Raw genomic sequence first — 22,187 nt, forward strand, 5'->3', positions numbered from 1 at the left:
AGATTCCCTCCAAAAAGATCAGATAAACTTAAAGGGATAGTTCACCCAAAATTCAAAAATTCTCATTTACTCACCTTCTTGCCATGCCTGATGCATATTACTTTCTTTCTTTAGATAAACACACATTTTAAGGAAAATAATCCATCTCTGTGAGTCCATATAATGCAAGTGAATGGGAGCCGCTCATTTGACGCTTGAAAAACCACACATAACGATCATGACGTCAATCCATACGACCCCAGTGGATGAAAGAAGCCAAACGAAAGGTGCAGGTATACAAATACTAATATTATAGTGTTTTAACTATAAACCATGGCTTCTGGCCAACTAACGAGCAGTGTTGGCAAGTCTGCGGTTTTCCGGGTTTTAAAGGGTTAGTTCACCCAAAAATGTAAATTCTGTCATTATTATTCACCCTCATGTCGTTCCAAACCCATAAGACCTTCATTCATCTTCGGAACACAAATGAAGATATTTTTGATGAAATCTGAGAGCTTTCTGTCCCTCCATTGACAACAACATTGCAACTTTCAAGGCCCAGAAAGGTAGTAAAGACATCGTTAAAATAGTCCATGTGACTACAGTGGTTCAACCTTAATATTATGAAGCGACGAGAATACTTTTTGTGCGCAAAACCCCCCTAAAATAACGACTTTATTCAACAATCTCTTCTCTTCCATGTCATTCTCCTACTCCTACGTTCTTGCCGCGAGTAATTTTTTTCTGCGGGTTGATTACTTCTCACACAACCTTACATTTATGTCAAGCTGAAGTTGCGAACATGCCTAGGGCTGCTGGCCGGAAGCAATGGTTTATAGTTAGAAGAGTTTAAAATATTAATATTTTTCAGTTACACTTTATTTTTGATGGTCCATTTTAGACATTCCACCAGTTACAAGTAACTTTACAACTACATGTCAACTAACTCTCAGTTAATAGACTGTTAGGTTAGGGAAGTAGATTAAGTTAACATGTAGTTGCAAAGTTACTTGTAGTCAGTTGGGGGAGCAACAATATAAAGTGTTAGCAGATATTAAACAGAGTCTACTAATACGCTAATGAGAGTTAGTTGACATGAAGTTGCAAAGTTATTTATAGTTAGTAGAATGTCAAAATCGGTCCATCGAAATAAAGTGTTTTTCAAGCGTCAACTGAGTCACTTGCATTATATGGATTCCCAGAGATGGATTATTTTCCTAAAAATCTTCATTTGTGTCTATCTGAAGAGAGAAAATCAAGAGGGTGAGAAAATGATAAGAGTATATTTATTTTTGGGTGGACTATCCCTTTAAATAAACAAACATCTACCATGGTAACTGTAGTTCCTGTTTTCAGGATTGTTTCACGTTGCTAATCAAAATCTTTGTTTGTTTTCTTGTATTTTTTTTTGCTGTTGCCATTTTTATTTTTAGTATAGAAATGATGGGAAATATAGAATATAGAAAAAATGCATTCGAATCACATTAACTATGACTAAATGTCACAAGTAACATTATGTTCGAGCATGTGCTCCAAACACGAGTCCCCAACTCCAACTTTTTATGTATAGATTTAACATGGTTGTGAATAATAAAGCTGTTCTTCCATGCAGACAGCAAACAAGCCGTTTCTCAGTTGATTTCATCACATAATTAAATGTACATCCGTCACACTAAACTGGATTTAACGTGGGTGGTCAGGCACTTTTTAAACAAAGCGCAGATTTGGTCAAACAAACACAATGCAAAACTGCAGGAAGCCCCACAGCTGCGAGTGTGTCCTGTGAAACTGAAGTGTGTTAGTGTGTCCGGCGCAGGAGGTCAGACGTCTGCCGTATGTCATATGCTGTACAGATTTTAACCCACTCCAGATGATGATGACCTAAATGCATATATATACTGTACAAACTGTACTAACCTTAACAATTACACTTCCATGACCACGACCACTCAAGTTTTCTTTAGAAAACGCACAAATATAGTTGCACCACAACTCAAAGTGTCAGAATTGTTAGCCAAGAAAAGCTGTGGTTCACCTCTTTCTGCCATAGTTTAGTCTGCATAGTCTCATGTTCGTCAGGAAATCCATAACTTATGGCGACTGTTTACGGAAGTTGTCATTTGTAATAGAGGTGAAATATTTCGATGTAATGATCTTGCCATTTTTATTTGTATTTAGAGGAGGCATTAAAAGGAGTCAGAAGACCGGGAACCATGGATTTAATCACAAGCTGGATTCAATTTGCATTATCCATATGAGCAATAAAATGCACAAATTCTTAATATATATATATATATATATACACTGTATATACAGTGCAATGCATAAGTTAATACACCCATGCTAAAGTTGACTAAAAAGAGGAATAAAAAAATCACACATGAATAATGTATCGTAAATAAATAAATGTTCTTCCTTAAAATACATGGTGCATAAGTTAGTACACCCCTATGTTAAATTCCCATAGAGGCAGGCAGATTTTTATTTTTAAAGGCCAGTTACTTCATGGATCCAGGATACTATGCATCCTGGTAAAGTTCCCTTGGCCTTTGGAATTAAAATAGCCATGAGAGCAATGCAAATCAAACTAGCTTTTAGGCTAACTGAAATAAAACCATGCCAATCTCTAGGTATGGTGAAGGCTATGTGATGATGTGGGGCTATTTTAATTCCAAAGGCCAAGGGAACTTTATCAGGATGCATAGTATCCTGGATCCATGAAGTAACTGGCCTTTAAAAATAAAAATCTGCCTGCCTCTATGGGAATTTAACATAGGGGTGTACTAACTTATGCACCCTGTATTTTAAGGAAGAACATTTATTTATTTACGATACATTATTCATTCACAAAGAAAATTGGTGTCCTTAAAGGTTGGATTTTTCCTAATTTTTTAAATTAAGGCATTAAGTTCAATTTCCAAAATATGATTTTTTATTCCTCTTTTTAGTCAACTTTAGCATGGGTGTATTAACTTATGCATTGCACTATATATATATATATATATATATATATATTAGGGCTGTCAAACGATTAATCGCGATTAATCGCATCCAAAATAAAAGTTTGTTTTTACATAATACATGTGTGTGTACGGTGTATAATTATTTTCTATATATAAATACACACACATGCATATATATATTTAAGAAAATGTGTTATTTATATATAAAATATTTATATATAATATATAATATAAATTTATATACACAGTATATACATGCAAATATTTCTTAAATATATACATGCATGTGTGTGTATTTATATATAGAAAATAATTATACACCGTACACACACATGTATTATGTAAAAACAAACTTTTATTTTGGATGCGATTAATCGCGATTAATCGTTTGACAGCCCTAATATATATATATATTAGTGCTGTCAAACGCTAAAAAAAGTCGCTAATTAATCGCACACTTTTAGAATTAATCGTGATTAATCGCACATAAAAATGACATTTTTATTATAGTTTTATATTCTAATAATTTATATTCTAATAATTTTGAATACAAGCAAACTTAAAACAATCTTCACAAATAATTAATTACAAAATTAACACGTTAATTTTGACAGCCCTAATACGCAAACACACACACTATAAACAAGTCTTAATATCGAATGCAAACATTTTCGGTTCCCATTTACTTCCATTGCATGAAAGAATAAATAAAGAATAAAATATCTTCTTTTATGTTCCACAGAAGAAAGAAAGTCATAAAGGTTTGAAACGACATGAGGGTGAGTAAATGACATACTTTTTATTTATGGGTGGACTATCCCTTTAATATTATTAATATTAATATCAGTTTGATTTTAGGTACATTTGATGTCCAATTTGATTTACTGAACAATTTTGCCACTTGCCACTTGGAAAACAAGTAAACAGTCTAATTAACTTCGTAAGAAGCCATTTTTGCAGTGTGTGGCTTAAATGTGTCGCAGCATGTATGCTAACCGATAAGTCGCAAGCTTTGAGAAAACAGAAGCTTTTGTAGAGAAAACCTGAGCTTCATTTCCTCTCTGCCGCTGTCTAGTGTCTAGTCAGTAAATCGTTGTGTTTGCCAGGAAATCAATACTGTTAGCGACTGTTTACAGAAGATGTCAATTTTCTAACGCTGGTGAAATGTTTCAGGTAACATCTTAGTGGCTGAGAATCTTTGTTTATTTTATGTTTGACCTTTTGCCATTTTGATTAATATTATAGTAGAGAAAGGACAGGAAATGAGAGGGAGAAGCGGGAACAAAAGAAACAGGAAACATCACGACTCTCCTGTATGAATACCACAGCCCATTGTGTGCTAATGCTAATCATAATGTTGACGTCAAAGGTCTTGAGTCGAATTAAACTCTCAGTACGTTTGGGCAGCGAATTCATGCGTCACTCGGCAGAATCAAGTCAAATTGGTCACAGATGTCAACATAGACATAAAATAGGTGAAATAATCCTTGATAATGCTAATGCTAATACGAACAATGTAAATATTAATAATATTAAAGGGATAGTACACCAAAATAATGAAAATTCTGTCATAATTTATTCACCCTTATGTCGTTTCAAACTTGTATGACTTTCTTTCTTCTGTGGATCTTAAAAGAAGTTATGCTGGTTTTCAAACAGTTTCGATTCCCATTGACTTCCATTGCATGAACAAAAATACATGGAAATCAATGGGTACTGAAAGTGTCTGGTTACCAACACTCTTCAAAATATCTTCTTTTATGCTCCACAGAAGAAAGAAACTCATTCAGGTTTAAGGGTTGGCAAATGATGACAGAAATGTCATTTTTGGGTGAACTATTCCTTTATTATGTCAGTGTGATTTTAAGCAAGCTATACATTTGATTTACTACAGTAAGCAATTGCCACTTGTTGTCCAATGTAAAATCAAAGTATTCAAGGAAAAAGCTCTGAATGAAGCAAAGAAAAGCTGTTTAAATCTTTGCTGTTTAGTTTGTAAATCGCTGTATTTCTGAAGAAACTGTTGGCGACTCTCTAATAAGAGTGTATGTAGCAGAGGAGAAATGTATTCCAGATTGTTTCATTGTCAGATGCTAATATTCTTCCTCTCTCTTTCTTTTTGAAGCCCTGAGCTGTTTTGAGACGTTTTCATCTCGGTGCGTTGTGAACGTTTTCTACTACTCTGCACCGTAAGCTATCATTACAATCTGTCCCCTGGTGTGGAGCGGTGACCGCCGGTACACAAACCAACCGCTGACTCCACAACACAGAATAAAGAAACTCCACATTCGGCCGGTAATGAGCATGACGCATACGTCTTTAATTTAGGAACAATTCCGCTTTGGTTCCATTCCTGCCCAGTAGTTTGGCTCCATATGGTATGCATTAGTTGTGTTACAGAAAGCATTGCATAACCGAAGAAAGGAAACGTAGAGCAAGAGCCAGAGCGGTTAAGACATTGTGTATTAAGATGTAGAGTGAAACGGCTGCACACAATGAAGTTATTCTGACAGCTGGACTAAAGCCACCACAAGACATTGATTCTGAACTTCAAATTCAATCTGTCCTCCATCTGTGATCTCTCTCTCTCTCTCTCTCTCTCTCGCTCTCTTGTCCTGTCCTTCTCTCTCTGATCTGAGAGCTATGTTCATTGCAGAAGATCTGTCAATTGAACACCACTCATGTCTTGCTGCGTTTCAATCGCTGAAAGAAATATTCATTCATTTTCAACTTCAGACCTTCAAAATGTCAACGCTGCAGTTTTCAATAACAATAAAAGCATACGTGACTTGCTTTGTAATTTTGAGACGCTTAGTTTTTGACAGAAAAAGTCAAAATCGTACATTTATACTCCAAACCATTGTTTAGATTTAATTATTTAAATATTGTCTGTCATTAAACCTTTACATATATATGTATATATATATATATATATATATATATATATATATATATATAAAGCTGCCTCTAAAAATTCCAGGCAATTTAAAAAAAATGATTTGACATAATTAGCATATTTAATCATAATATGCAATAATTATCATTAATAATCAGTTAGATATAATACATATAATACATAATGCATACATTTAAAGGATTTTTCCAGTGTAAATATCTAAACATTCTTAAATCAAGATACATTTACTTACACAAAATTACTACAAAAAATTTAGCAAAATTAAGTGAAAATATACAGAATATTAAAATCTGCAAAAAAACAACTTAATTCAAAGGGAAAACATAATTTTTCTTACCTTATTGGCTCATATATGTTGTTCTTATTTAATTTTGTTAATTTGTAAAGTTGTTAATTATTGTTTCTTAATATTTAGTTTTTTAGTTATTGTTTTTTAAATTGTTATTATTGTAATTTGTAAATTTGTTAATTGTTGTTCTTATCACTTATTTTTGATAATATTTTCAGAAAACAAGACTTTATATCTTATGTCATTTAGCTTTTTAAGTAAATACATCATGCACACTCTAAAAAATGCTGGGTTGTTTTAACCCAATGTTGGGTCAAATATGGACTAACCTAACGTTGGGTTAAAAAATGCAGTTTAAAAATGGACAAATTGCATTTTGGACAAAATCAAAAATGGACAAAAATGCAATTAAAAAATGGACAAATTGCATTGGTTACAACCCAACGGCTGGGTTTGTCCATTTTTAAATTGCATTTTTAACCTAACGTTGGGTTAGTCCATGATGTAAGAATGTTTAGATATTTTACTGAAAAGCAAGGCAAAAATACTGAGTAAGAAACACATTTTTTGCAACATACAAGCAGGTTTATCACAGGGTGATTATGACGAATCACTTCAACGAATCCAGTGATGCTCCAGCTATAACCTGTAGCGAAGATGCTAATCTCTCACACACTACGTTAAAAATTATTTCAGCAATATCCAGATAAAACGGACACAATTTGGTGTCACCGAATGTGCTTGAAGTTGAAAATAATCCAGTAAATTCATCTGCCCTGGCTGAATTGCTTCTGAGTTAACCTGATCTCTGTTCTCAATGTAGCGTGGCTGGCGGCGCGGTGTAAATGCTTTATTTGTGGGATATATGGGCTAGTTTATTCTGGCCGGCGGCAGCAGGGAAGCGCAAGTCAGAGTTTCCATCAAGTTGGAATGGCAGTCAAAAGAGCAATGTCTAACCGCTCTCTCAAACAACAGCACACTCATTCTACCGCCAGTCTTTCCCTGCTCATTCTTTCCACTAGAAGACCTCTGGGCCACTCCGCTAGATATCATAACGCACAGTAGTTTAGGGGGCCCAATGGAAACAAAAAGGGCTTAGACAAGGCATAAAAGAGAGCGAGAGAAAGAGAAATAGTTTCCTTGAGCCTCTAAAACACAGCGAGCATCAGACAGGCATGATCAAGGTCCGCCACAATAGCTGTTATTCTGTGAACGGCTTGTAATTAAGATGCAGAATTGCTATTTTACGCATGACTGTTCCTCAACGATATGGCAAAATGCTACACAGGGATCCTGGTAGTCTCTGAGAAACCATTACACAAGGCTGTTCGCCCTTTTAATTAAAGCCAATGACAGCTCCTCTGGTTCCAGTGCTGCTCTTTTATCGTGAGAAGAATTAACTCTCATTGCAGGCACAAAGTCCAAACAAACAAAACAAATAAGCCTGTAATTATAGCATCATTAGTTGTTCCCACTGTTTCCTCCACGAACAAGAAGAGGTGAACATTCTGTCATCGTCTGCTCACCCTCATGTCGTAGCTTTCATTCTCCTGTGAAACTCACAGCCATTTCCAAGCTGCTCGAGCAAACAATGAAAACATATTGTGACCACTGCTGTCAAGGTCCACAGAAGCTGCATAAAAGGGGTCTTTACAACTCTCACCCAACATTTCAAGTCTCCTGAAGACACGATATAGCTTCATGTGATGAAATTTCAGTAATTTATTGATATTATGCGCATTTTCTATCTTGTCGCATCAGTATAGTCGAATATTATGAGTCATGTTGTTCACTGTTATGGAGATTTTATGTCCTTTTTGGATATTCCGATCGCCTGGTCACAATATGCTTTGATTTTATGGCAAAAAGCAGCGTAAAACATTATGCAAAACATCTCGTTTTGTGTTCCATGGAAGAAAGAAAGTCAATTATGACTGAATTTTTGAGTTTGTGTCTTTGTTGAAGTACTAAAATGACTAAAACTGAAATAAAATTAAAATGAAAGCTATATAGCAGGGCTTTTTAAACCAGGGCCAACACAAGGGAGTGTTAGGGGGTCCGTGGAAAAGTTTAGGGAAAAGCAGTGTAAAAAAAAATATATATATATAAAGTATATATAATTAATGTAACTAAAAAAAAAAAAAAAAAAAAAAATTACAATAAAAATGTTTACATTTTTTTTTTATAAAAATAAATGAATACATTTGATTAAAAGAAATTATTTATATACAATTTGATTTAAACAATAAATAAATAAATAAAAATTGATTAAAATAAATACAACTTTATTTAAATAAATACAAATAAGAAAAGCAGTGCAAAAATGTAAAAACAATAAATAAAAAGATTAAACTTAGAAAATAAAATAAATAAATTGATTAAAATAATACAATTTGGTTTAAATAAATAATAAATGAATACATTTGATTAATGTAGCCTAATAAAAAAAAAAAAAAGAAGAATTTTATACATGAAAATATATAGCTGTATTGTGTCTTTCGTGACCATCTAAAAGATTGAAAAGCCCTGCTATATAGAAATATAATGAAATATGAATAAATACTATAATTGTATATAAATAACATGTATGTGTTGGCACTCACGTCCTCCCAGGCGAAGGTGTCAAGTCTGTCTTCTTCATCCAGATTCTTGATATCTCCATGCTGAGGTGCTTCCTCCATAAAAAACTCGATGTTAATGGACCTGTAGAAGGGGTGTGTGATATTCAGAGTGTCTTGGGTCAGCGCCACGGATCCACCCTCCCTCACGGTGAGGTTGACCACCTGGACGGGTATGATACGTGGAACAATGTCCACCTGCACCTCTAGATCTTCTATGGTGGTCAAGCCATTGCTGACGTCGGCTGTGAAGTGGTCCCGGCCCTGCAGGGCGGCGGAGACGTAAAGGATTCTGCCCAGGTTTATTTCCTCCTGCGTGAAGGAATGAATATATTCAAGCACGGGTGACGCCGTGCTGTCCGAGTCATTGGTGAATCTGACCACATGACCCAACCGTGGAAATTCTTTGATGGAGTACACCATCTCTTTGGGCAGGATATCTGTCTGCTCCACCTAAGAAGATAAAAAGAAGACCTTCAAACGAGTGCAGAACTGCTTTCAAATGCTACATATCCCTACAGACAGTCAGGTACCAGGTATCTTTTAATAATAATGATCAGGACAAGCATAATATTTCATTCACAACACATTGAAACTTCTTCACTAATAAGAACGAGTTCACCTGAAAATTAAAAGCCTCATCGTCGTGGCATTCAAAATCCAAACTGTAGAAGAATTTATATTTGCATACATTTAAATATGGCACATTAAGATTTCAATGATGTTAGGTCATGAAACAAATGACATCTCATATCACTGATGTCAACTGCGACTTAACTTGATGTCCCATATTTGAACATATGGAGACGGAAATTATTTTGAACGAGAAAGTTAAATGGAAATAACATGAGGATGATTTTACATTTTTGACTGAGATATCCCTTTAAGGTCAGCTTAAATCTAATGGCAATATTAACATAATTTACATAAACATAAAATGCTTTGATATATTAAATGGCTCTGAATGGTACATTGGAGAAACCTTGAGCTGATATCATAAATGAGATTCATGCCAAACCCTCTATTTAAGTGATTAAGTGATATTTATGTGATAAATCCCAGAAATACTTAGAGAAAAAGTAGCAAAGATATAAATCAATGTCAGGCACTTGCAAATGTCCTAATGAAACTGAGTGGAGACTGTTTCCTCTATGGCAACACTTGGGTAATTACTGAAAGTACACTCAGTGGAGCGTCAACAATATAGCATTTCTACTGCAGAGGCTCAACAACCTTTTTTTTCTTTTTTTTCTGTTTCTAAAACACAAATTTTGCAAATAAATGCAAAGCAGCTCCTGGATAGATTCATGAGCCTAGCATTCAGGGATTTTGGGAGAAGTGCTCTTGCGGTTCTGGAACCTTCCACAACTGTAATACAACAGCTGTTGAACACAAATTATCATTAAGCACTGTTGGAAGTCTTTGTAAACTGATCTTAATATTTATTCAATGTGCGAGGTGTTTGTCTTGTATTTTACAAATGAAATGAATATGTTTCTCTTCTAATGTATTAAAGTACACTCTAAAAACTGCTGGGTTGTGTTAACCCAATTTTGGGTCAAATATGGTCTCACCCAACGTTGGGTTAAAAAATGCAATTTAAAAATGGACGAATTGCATTTTGGACAAAATCAAAAATGGACAAAAATGCAATTTAAAAATGGACAAATTGCATTGGTTACATTAAAAATGTAAACCGACGGCTGGGTTTGTCCATTTTTAAATTGAATTTTTAACCCAACGTTGGGTGAGACCATATTTGACCCAAAATTGGGTTAACACAACCCAGCAGTTTTTAGAGTGTAAAAGACATACAGTACTTTGCTCTTTAAAATTGGCCAAACATTGAAAGCTCTTCTTTTTTTCCTTTGGATAACAACTTATGAATGGACAAGAAATAAGACTTCCATGTTCTCATTCCTGAAACACAAGTTAAACTTTCGTAAAACCATTTTTTTCTGTAAACTGTTGAGTTGAATTTGGTGATAGTGTACTTTTTTTTGTAGTAGCCATCAATTTAGGAACATTTAAGTAAAGTAGTAAGACTACAATAATTATTTAGACATTGAGCAGAAACTAGCAATTTATGTTTCAACCACAGATGGCAATAGAGAGGTCAAAGTTTAAGAGTTTTACTAACAGTTTACAAAGGCTTAAACTTAAACCTCTTTTTTTAAAAATCTTGTCAAAAAAAAAAAAAAAATGCCAACAGGATAAGAAAATGTATCAATATTTTTCCTAATTACATTTTAAGAGAGGGAGCCTTACCTTCAGATGGGTTTGGTCAATAACAGAATGTTCCCCTTCATACGCAATGATCCCCTTGTTCGACATAATCCGTGGCTCAGATGGGTAACCTTTCTTGAATATCTTAATCCTGAAAGTGCCCTCTGTTGACCAACCCTTAGCTTGCACAGAGAAGGCAAAGGAATCTTTCGAGCTAAGGCTCTGGTCGTTGTGTTCGTAGGAAACCACACCCTTAGTCAGGTCCTCTTGTGTAAATGTGGAAGATTCAATTCCACTGACTATTATCCTACCATCACTGGGAGCAGAAGTCACTTCATAAATGATCTCAGCTGCACTTCTGATGTCCATGTTGGTCTCTGCACTTAACAGACTGGTGTTTAGCGTCTTGGTGCTACCGTGGTCCATGACCACCATGGTATTGTTGGCTAGACGTAAATACGGGTCACCTGCTTGCACCTGAAGTACAGCTGTGGTCTTGTGCAAACCATCAGATACTTGAAGTTTGAATAGCTCACGATCTGCCCCATGGTGCACGAACAAAACCTTCCTGTCCCTCAGGTCAGCCTGGGTAAAGCGGTATAGAGGTTGTGTTACATCTACTGAGGAGACAATGTTTCCTGAAAGAATTCCCACTCTCGCATAAACTAGTTGGGTGTCATTAAAGTCAGAGTCATCGTCTTTGTACAGAATGTCATCAGTGGTTAATAAACGCTGGCCATTTCTGACAACATTGAAAGGTTTGTGGATTGTCCTTTGAGGCACATATTCATTCCTGGACTGTACTGCAATGTTAAAAACTCCCCTCAGAACCTCATGACCCTCATCTTGCCCACCACTGCCACCTCTTGAATCAAACACCAGAAAGTTAAACTGGTCGTGGCTTGTTTCTGTTCCATCATGTTTGTAAATTAGCCTGTTCAAAGAAAGATCCTCATTGCTAAAGACCCGAATTGCTCCCTCAAATCTTTGCTGACCCGGTGGAGAGTCTCTGATAAGACGACCATGTTTGGGATCTTGTGTTATTCTGAAAACAAAGTCAGTTGAAGTGGAGGTTTGAACCCAGAGATATTCTTTACTTATGATGTTTTCCTTTCCTTCCAGCACCACAAGTCTCTCGTTGGTTAGGACAGGAGCATTAGAATCAGCCTTGATTTTGATGGGAAAGGTGTATTCGCTGGAGTACTGATCCTTTGCCAATACTCTGAACTGGAACTGATCCTCAAAGTCAGCTTCTCTGCGGACACGAGGGCTGTAACTGATGAAACCATCTAAAATGTCTTGTTGGGTAAAGGTATCGCCCTCAGACAACTCTTTATCAAGCATCATCAAGACTCCCTGGGCTGGGCCTTTCAGAATAATGTACTGGACTGCTCTTGAATCAGTTTGGCCCATCCTCACAAAAGCTTGTAATTGCTCAGGCTTAATGACCTTTTGCTGCCCATTTTCAACTTCCAGAGGAACCATTTGAGCTATTCCTACAACGGCAGGCATGATCTTGATGATAAATGTGTTGTCTGGGAGAATGACCTGTCCAAGCTGTGCATTGAAGTGAATAAACTCGGTCTCTATGCTGTTGTGATCGGCTGTGAGGTTAGGAATGTATTTCAGTCGGTTCTGCTCCAAATCAGACTGATGAAATAGTGTGACTCTTTTTGGTACCCCATTGTCTGAGATCAGCTGCAGTTCTCCAAATTCAAGTGCCTGAGTGATATTATAAACAACATCTCCAGTTTTTGGAGTTGCAGAAATGGCCAGATTTTGTATTCCAATAGGACCACTGCTATCCTGATTGATCACGAGGCCAGTATTTGTGACCAGAGTAATCTGTGGCTGGGTGATGAGCAACTTAAATGTGCTTGACTGGCTAACCAAATCTCCATCTGAAACATGCAGGGTAAGTCCAGTCACTTCTCCTCCCCTGTGAACGTAGTAGATATTTCCTTCTTTCAGTTGTCTACAGGTGAACTCTCTTAGACCAAACCCTGGCTGTTGAGCATTCTCCAGATATCCAGCAGAAGTAGGGTCCGAAGTGACTGTGACCTTGAGTTCATCACAACGATTATCTGAGTCTGAGATTTTGACGAGGTTTGGGCTTAAACGTGTGCGCCCGTTAGCTGTGATTGAGATGTCACCTGCACTGAGCTGAGGGACGTCATTGACGGGCAGGATCTCCACCGGTAGCACATATTGGCGTGCAACACTCAAGCACTCAGGGAGATTCGTTCCATGTGCAATGACCTCCAGCTGGATTTGATCTCCATACTTTTCATTGCCATCGTGGAGATACTTGATTTTCTTGTTAACAACATCCAGAAGGGTAAACTTCTTTGAGTGTCTTGAGCTCATATCAATCTGTCCATACCAAGGATTTTGTAGCAGAGTAAAGATGATCTGAGATTGACGAACACCTGCAGCGTTTAGGTTAAATGTTGGGTTTAGGTTTACAATGTCGACAAAGGCCTCTCCTCCCTCAGGAACTAGCAGAGGAGTGATGTCCAGGAGCTTGGAAATATTGTGGAACATATCTGGTAAGTCCTCTGTAGGGAAACAATGTCTTACATCAGTATTGGCATTAATGTATGTTATTCTTACTGGAGGTGAAGTTGCTAACTCCAAATCCTCATCATAAGTGGAGTAATCATACTCCCCTTCACATTTCACATGAATGTCTTTAGTTATCAGAGCATCCTGCAAGCTTCTGCCTTTCTGATTCACCTTGATTTCTCCTAAACATCCAATAAAGGACTCAGTAGTTAACTCCTCCTCCACACGAGTCAAATAGTCCTCTTGAAACACATCCTTCATCTTCCTTTGAATGCCTCCCAGGTACAGGTTTCCCACTAGATCCAGCTTTTCCGACTCATTAAGAGGGAGTGAAACCAGTTTACTGTCCACATTTATCTGAAACACATTGGGGTTAATCTGAACTGTTACTTTGTGCCACTGATCGTCATCTACTTTCACTTCCCCATTGTCCAGCACATACATCTCACTTCCCAGGTCGATTACACCTTTCAAGAATCCTCCTGCCATTCCAACTGCAATGAAGTCTGCCTGGTGCCCTGGGTGGAAGAGCAACAGAGCATCTTCAATGGTCGTCTTCATGAGCATCTCCAGGCTACGGGAGCCTGAGCTAGGTCTGGTCCAAGTAGGGAAAGAGATGAATGAGTCCGGGCTGATAAAGCTGGTGGTTTCTCCGTCCCCTGCCTCAAATTCGCTGCTGCAGGTCTCCTTGGTGTCATGGCATACTGTATTCGCTAAAGCCAGAATATCAAAGTCATGAGATTCAAACATAACATTGCTCATGCAGCCACGAAGGAAGGGCACAGCTGTGCTCAGGTACTCCACTTCCAGGTCTTTCACACCTCCAAGGAACACACCTTGGTCGATGTTCAGGTCCTCATCTGCATCCTCAACCGGGATGAAGGTTGTGTACAGGTTGTCTACAGCCATAGTGAGTTTGGAGTCTTTCAGAATGAGAGACACATGATGGTCCAGAAGGTTACTGAGCTGGAGACCCATAGAGGAGGCCAGAACCTTTTCTCCAGATCCCATATTAATCCTAGCCTGTAAAGAGACACACAGAAACAAATTATAAGACAGCAGAAGTGGCTGTTGAATATGTTTAGTACTGCATTGTTGTGCAGTTTCTAAGCTGTTCATAGTGTGTTGTAGTGCATTGCTATGCAATTGTAAGATGTTTTGGTTTGTTTCTAGGGGTATCATTTAAAGTAACATTCATGTCTGTATCACAAATGTGCCAGAGGAATTGCACGCTTTAAAGGTTAATACTTGGACTTGTTAGGAATATGGTTCGTTCAACGGTTTGGGGTTTCTTTGCACCACCAATAAATCTTGTCTTAATATCCTATTAAAAAAAAAATTCTGATGTACATTTATCTTGTTTAGACATTTTTACTACAAAACAAGACAAAGGTACTGGCTAAGAATATGATTTTTCACAGTGCATTATGCATGCATCCAATTGTGAAATCTGATACAGACTTCTCTGGATGAGTCTACTATTTCAAACACTGTGTAGCTACTTAAATGGAAAATATCACAGATCTCATTTCAGATCTGCGGCCTCCAAAGATGAAAAAAGTAAATCTGAATGAATTGAATATGTCAGTAGAAATGCGTTTTTAATGACAAATCCTGCCACCGATGAAATAGTCTTGGTACCGTTTCATATTGCAGCATAATGCAGGCAGTTTGAGCGTCTGTGTTTATCTGTGCGGAGCGGGAGCCATTTTCTAGGGAGGCGACAGATGAAGAATAAATATCTCAGAGCAAACCAGTAACTCATTCTAGCTGTGGAAGCTTTTTCCATGTGTTGAGCTGAAAAACTGTGACGATCCTGTCACAGCGGAGCTGGAAGCGAATGTGAGTCATCCCTCTTCACCACAAACCAAACGGCTGCTTCTCAAAAACTCACAAGAGATTTTCTCGTTGTGTGGCTCATTCTGGGGGCCTGAAGTCTTGAAGGGCCATGAGAAAATATTGGAGTTTGTATTTATTTGTGTAGTCAGTCTGGGTTATAATCTGCAGTTTGAAGAACTGCACCCTGTGCTTTCTGATTTAGCCAAATCTGATCTCTGTCTTTAGTGCATAAGTAGTAATTTACCATTTTTATCCACTTTTATCCAAAGCAACAAAGAGCATTCAGACCGACAGTGAATTACAGCAATAAAGCTACTAGAAGTCATCTTAATGAGGTGATATGAGGACATGAGCGGCTGTTGCTGATCGAAAAGTTTATAAATTGACCTTTGAAGGATTTGAACCCAAAATGTATCTCACCTGTAGTCTGCCATTGTAGAGCTCCAACGAGAGGTAATCTCTGTGTCCCGCCGCCAGTAGGAGTAGGCCGCTACGTCTGCCTGTTTTAAATTGGAGCGACACTTGAAAACTTGACAGGTCTTGAATGGCATCTATTCGACAGTAGCTGTCCCCAAAATAGGAATCTGCAAACACAGAAGGAGAAAGTTTTTTTTTTATTACTAGAAATATTTTAATGATGACGTGCACCATTAACGTGTGAATGTGGAAGTGAGAAGACACACAGCAGATGGAAGTTTGAATTGAAAACTTTTCCAGCTGTCTTGTCAGCTGTTGTGTAGAAAAGACACTGTTCTGAAGAGTTCCAGCTTCGGCCTCATGAGAATGTTTATATAACTGCTTGACTGCAGGATTTCCAGAGCTTAGTGTGGTAATGTCCGGCTGTATGCTAATGTAGCCACTTGCCTTGGACTGAAAATTAGATTTTTTTTTCTCTATTGCTTTCACTGTTGCTTTTAAATCATACATGCATCACTCCTGGGCCGTATGTCAAGGAGTTCCCCTGTTTTACTGAAGAGGTTTTCAGGGGCCAAATTAACTGTGTCTACGCAACAGTTACATTATATGGATTTTTATGTGGTCAACCTACTGTTTCCATATAACTCCATGCAGGGGCGTAATTTGTGTGTGTGTGTGTGGGGGGGGTTGGGGGGAGATAACCCCCCCCCAATATTTAAATCTATGCATTACAATCCCCCCAATATTTATACCATGATCACATGAAAAGGAGGCATACCCAAACTTCAACCCCCCCCCAATGTTCAAACCAAATCTACGCCCTTGACTCCATGGAATTTTGGGAAGGATCCAGAAATGGAATATTCTCACAGGAACTATGGTCAACCGTCTTGGTGGAGGGTCGGGAGTCAATTTATGACTCATTTAATTCCCTTTTCCTAGATCATTTACAAGTTTTTTCCCTCTCCTTGATACAAATGTACCATGTCCACCAAAATACTATTGTTACAACAAAAACATCACATATTAAGTTATTATTGTTTTAAAGGGAGAATTACCTCCGAAATGAAAATTCTGTCATCATTTACTCACCCTCAAATTGTTCCGAATTTCTTTCTTCTGCTGAACACAAATGAAGATATTTGAAAGAATGTCAGTACCAAACAGTTGATGAGCCCCATTGACTTCTATAGTATTTTTTGGGGGGACCATCAACTGTTTGGTTACCCATATTCTTCAAAATATCTTCTTTTGTGTTCAGCATAAGAAAGAAATTCATACGGGTTTGGAACAAGAGAAAGTAGTAAGTACTGATGAAATTTACCATGATAAATTAAGGTTAAAAATACTTCGGAAACATCATAATGATACATTCATTTTTATTAAAGGAATAGTTCACCCCCCCCCCCCCCCCCTGTATCTGAAGAATCTGATTCTTGAGTTCACTCACTCTTTTACTTGAACTCACTCATTTATTCAGACTTAGCAAATAACAGCTCTCTGGAAAGAAAGATTACCAGTAAATTAGTGATTTAAATGTCAGTTTGTTCCTCACACAAAGCTATTGACTTCAGAACACTTGGAATACAATCATCTGGACTATGTTTATGGTTCTTTTCCATCCTTTTTGAAACTTGACATTTGGAGAGCCCTTTAATTGTAATTGCATGGTATATCAATACATCCTTCAAAACATTTCGTTACACATGAGAAAGTAAGTCTGGGTTTTGGAATGACATGAGGGCGAATAAATAATGACAGATTTTTAAAAAGTGAATTACTTATTTATCCTTAAAAGAGTTGGCAGCATCTGAAATCATGCAGCAAAAATTAGTATCATTAGCTAATGGCTAAGCGCTAGCTCCTAAGTCATGGCCACCGGCCTAGTTGTGTTTCTGTTTGTTCCTCTGTATTCATGAACAAAGGGGAAAAAAATGATTTGAGAGAACACTTAATACTCAGCATAAATAATGTTACAGTGAACCGAATGTGCATTTGGGAGTAAACTATTTAATGTGCCAAACGTCTATTTTATGAACAAAAAATAATTGAAACACTCATTTGCACTCATTTGAGTGAGTGATGCATAAAAAGCATCAGAGATCTTCAAAGTTCAGCAAAGATACGCCCAATATACATTCAGTCAATGCACTCCAAAAAACAAACACATAAATCTTGCAGAAAGAGCCAAACACAACAGGAGGCAGAGCAAAACACTGAGGCTTATATGATCTCTCATACAATAATCTATAATGCTGAAAAGGTTGTAACATTTAGATCTGAGCCAGCATAAGACTGTCCACACAGATCTGAGACCCTCGGATAGCATATAAAGCAGAGCAAACCCAAAGAAGCGAGATCCATTTTAATGAAGCTCCATTTATCTGAAGCCCGTTAGTCTGATTTAGTTTATATCAGTGCTCAACGACCTTTGAAACGCACAGGAGATTTGCAAGAGCCAGAGAGAGAATACATGGAATTAGCTGGGAATATTTCCCTCAGCTTTATGATCATCAGATCTGTTTTTGTTGGAATATTCACGGAGCACACCGACACAGATTGGGCAACTGGAGCCCAAGGACTCTGAGGTTCAATCCGCCGTCAGTGCGCACTGAGCATGCTCAGACCAGAAGAGACACAAGGGCCACAGTTAGCACAGCCAGGACGTATGAATCTGGAACCCATTACAGCTCTTTGAGGGGATTCTTTATGGGACACATGTGTTGAAGACCCCCAACCATTCCAGGATTCAACGTGCACCATACATTTAACCAAGACTCGTCTTTATAGGCCAGTCACGTCTCACTGCGTGCTAAAAAAAGCTTTTGTTTGTGAATGAGCATCATTATTCTGTTGGTTAGTCGATTATGAAACTCCATCAGTTGAACGCAAACGACACATCTGTCTTTAACACACCAGTTATTTTAAAGAGGGGAACACTGTTTCAAAAGAAAACCCAGGGCGGAAAAATCGAGAGTGATGGCAGATTCGGATAGAAACATGGAATCTATGTGTGCCAAACTGGAATTACTAAATCTAATTGGCACTGGTGGAAAAATAAATCCACTTAGAAAACCAAATATGAAATCAGAATTGATCCTATTAGCTTTATTAATACACATTCCTTAGACTTTTGTCTTTGTATATCATAGCAATCACTTGCTTTCCTTTTCAATCCCTTGACCTCCAAACCACCTCCATCCTACGTAATGCCCACTTTGATTGTCCAATTCTAGGAATATCTCAGATTAATAGTAAAATGTGTTCATGCATGTGTCCTATAAGGGCTACATTTCAACTATGACATAAAAATACATACTTCATCGGTGATGGTAAAGTACATACTTCTGTGTATGTGGTAAGTCAGAATGCTAGTATTGGACATACTACGACTTGATAAAATAGTTGATCACACAACCTGTAGCATGCATGTAAGCATTAGCATGAACATTTTTGTGCATTACAGAAGTTAAAAACAACAACAAAAGTCATCAGCCCACATTATTTCAACTTACTTTTCAACAGAGGAATTCCTGGTGAAAAACTACATTACCCATGATTCTGCAGAGAAATCTCTACCAATCAGAGAATCGTTACATACAAGCAAACCATGAATCAAACTTACAATATTTTTATGCATATATTGCTATAAACCTAAAATATATTGTTTCTATATATATTTTAAAATAATTCTTATTTCATTATTTTTACTTCAATAATGTAATTCACAGTTCTTTATGGGATTGTAGTTCTTTCCCACATTGGGATTGTTCACCCAAAAATTTTGTCATCAATCACTTACTCATTCTCAAGTTGTTCCAAACCTGTATGAGTTTCTTTCTTCTGTTGAACACAAAAGAAGATATTTTAAAGAACGTTGATAATCAAACGGTTGACGGTAGCAATTGGCTTCCACAGTAAGAATAAAATACTCGAAGTCAGTATAGCTACCTTCAACTTTCTGGTTACCAACATTCTTTAAAATCTCTTCTTTTGTGTTCAACAGAAGAAAGAAACTCTGTCCCAAGGTTTGGAACAACATGAGGGCGAGTAAATGATGACAGAATTTTCATTTTTGGGTGGACTACTTTTTGTCATGTTTTCTAATATTTTTGTGCTTCAAATCAAAGTTTGTAATGTTGTGATTCACATCATAGCTGTTTGGTTTGGTTCATGGCTTATAACTTGAAAAGAAAGACTTTTTTTATAAATCCATATGGGAAAAAATTGAATGCGAAAAATACTTTCAGAGCCAAGGCCGAACTGAAAAAGCATGCATGGATGCACACAAAAATACCCTGGAATAATACTAACACTACGATTTGGGATGCATTCAACCTAACCTTGCATAATGTGTAGCACAGAAAGTAAATGAATTGGGTTGCAGTCCAGCTCTTTGATGTGACTTTCTAAGTCACACTAGCTTAATCATATGATGCTCCTATTGCTCTTGCATCCTTCGCCCTGGGAAACTGTGTTTGTGTGTGTGTGTGTGTGTATGTCCCTGGATGCCTGCCAGGGCAGATGGCGCTATCGTGAGGACCGCTGCAGTCTGTATTTTTAGTGCTCAAAGGGAACTGAGTGGGTCTCTGTCTCCCTATCCTGTGAATGAATCAGACGCACCCTAGTTCCTCAAAACCCTGTCAGATGTCCGGAACATTCACACGGAAGCAGAAACAACTGAAACCAGCGGAAGCAACCTACTGTTTAATCGGCCAAACAAGAGATGTGCAGATCACGGAGGAACCAGACGAAAAAAAAAAAAATCCATAATGAAGCATGTTTTTTATGTTCTGTCTAGAGACTAAACCTCTCTGAAGGTGACCTTAAACTCGCTTGCTCATTTGCCTCACGAATGATTTGTTGTCCAGGGCTGCAGTCATGGGGAATAAACGGATCTCTCCGCAGATGAGCTCTGTGCCAGTAAATCGGGCCTGGACTCGATCCATACACCTGCTATTATAAAATGACTTGTCTGAACTTTCACCTGAGCTTTCATCCACAAATTACATTTACACAACAAAAAAAAGAAAAGATAAGAGTACTAGTCACTTTTGAAGAAAATAAGTCACTGAGTTGAGTTCTGTTTGCATTCTGCCTGCATTTTTCAAAGAAACACACATAATTAATCTAAAATATCCATTTTTAAGAGCACATCTGAAAACATCTTTTCACGTGTAGTCTCTATGGTAACAAAGAGTGACCATTGCATTTCCTAAGACAAACCGCCGAGCTGCCGGTAAGATTAAACATAGTACATAAATAGCGGTTTTGCTGATGAGTTGTTCCTCTGGTTGTGTAGTAGCTGTGTCTGTGTGTGTGTGTGTGTGAGAGAGAGGGATGGTTGTAATTACATCAATCTTAAAGCTGTGTTTTACTGGAGTCTCTCTATATAGACTGAGCTTTTTGTGGGGATCACTGTTGCTATGGCAGATCAAAAACAGCCTCTGCCTTGATCAAAGTCTGGCAAGATATTTTGAGAGGATATTATTTTACAAGAAAATAAGGATGATGACACATAAGTAAACATGCAGGCCTATGATTTGACCCCCCCCCCCCCCCCCCTTCCCTCAAAAAGCTATAGACTATAAAAATAGCAATGCTTCATAACTTGTTCGTCCTTTAAGAAATAGAAAAAACATGTAATACAGTATTACTTTATCCTTTCATTTCCTCCGCATGTTTTCATTTGAGCTAATAACGTAATAAGTACGTCAAGACGCATCACGCATGCCATACATGAATATGTGCTATATTGCTGAAGAGAAGGTTTTCAGCAAATTTTTTTTTTAAATTCGTTCTTTATCATGACATAAAGCTATCGCATGATTTCAGGAGTCTTATAGCGAACAAGGAGTCCCTATTAACTACAATTATGCATTGCAGTCCCCATTTACAACCAACCAATACACTGAATGCAAAATAATTCCTTACACGAGGGCGAGTAAGTGAAGACAGTCTTTGAAACTATTAATTTAAATATGCAATTCAGATCGACAGGTGCTGTATTACAGAAGTGTCCTATCTTTCTGTAACACAGAGTTAAATAAACAAGAGTTGAATCAGTGTGTGTCTTCGTTCCTGAAAGAATAAAGACTGAATTAATCAGCGTTTGAACGAATCGGTTGAGTGAATGATTCAATAACTTACAAACAGGCTGTGTCTGATATCACCCCCCTATACCCTCATTCACTATTCCCAACATTACTCCACTTGAATGAGACAAATTCAACTTGCCGTTGCACGTTTATCGGTTGTACACGCATTATTGCGGTGCATTGAGTGCACTCGATAACATCCACTGTGGTTTCGGACACCACTACAAATGGCTTTCCCCTCAAATAGTGCCCTATTTAAGGGTATAGGGGCGATTT

At 37.4% G+C, this 22,187-nt stretch overlaps 1 protein-coding gene across 1 annotated transcript in view; it reads right to left on the minus strand.

The window, feature by feature from the left end:
• cspg4 (chondroitin sulfate proteoglycan 4) overlaps positions 1–22,187 on the minus strand; it is a 55,377-nt gene that overhangs the window by 10,582 nt on the left and 22,608 nt on the right. Inside the window, exons 2-4 of the mRNA XM_084398048.1 lie at positions 15,817–15,980; positions 11,035–14,580; positions 8,752–9,219 (exon numbers count right to left, since the gene is read on the minus strand). Of these exons, the coding sequence (XP_084254174.1) occupies positions 8,752–9,219; positions 11,035–14,580; positions 15,817–15,980 (4,178 nt within the window). The remainder of the gene's footprint in view (positions 1–8,751; positions 9,220–11,034; positions 14,581–15,816; positions 15,981–22,187) is intronic.

This window comes from Rutilus rutilus, assembly GCF_951802725.1.
Source record: "Rutilus rutilus genome assembly, chromosome: 23".
In the NCBI taxonomy this organism is placed as follows: domain Eukaryota; kingdom Metazoa; phylum Chordata; class Actinopteri; order Cypriniformes; family Leuciscidae; genus Rutilus; species Rutilus rutilus.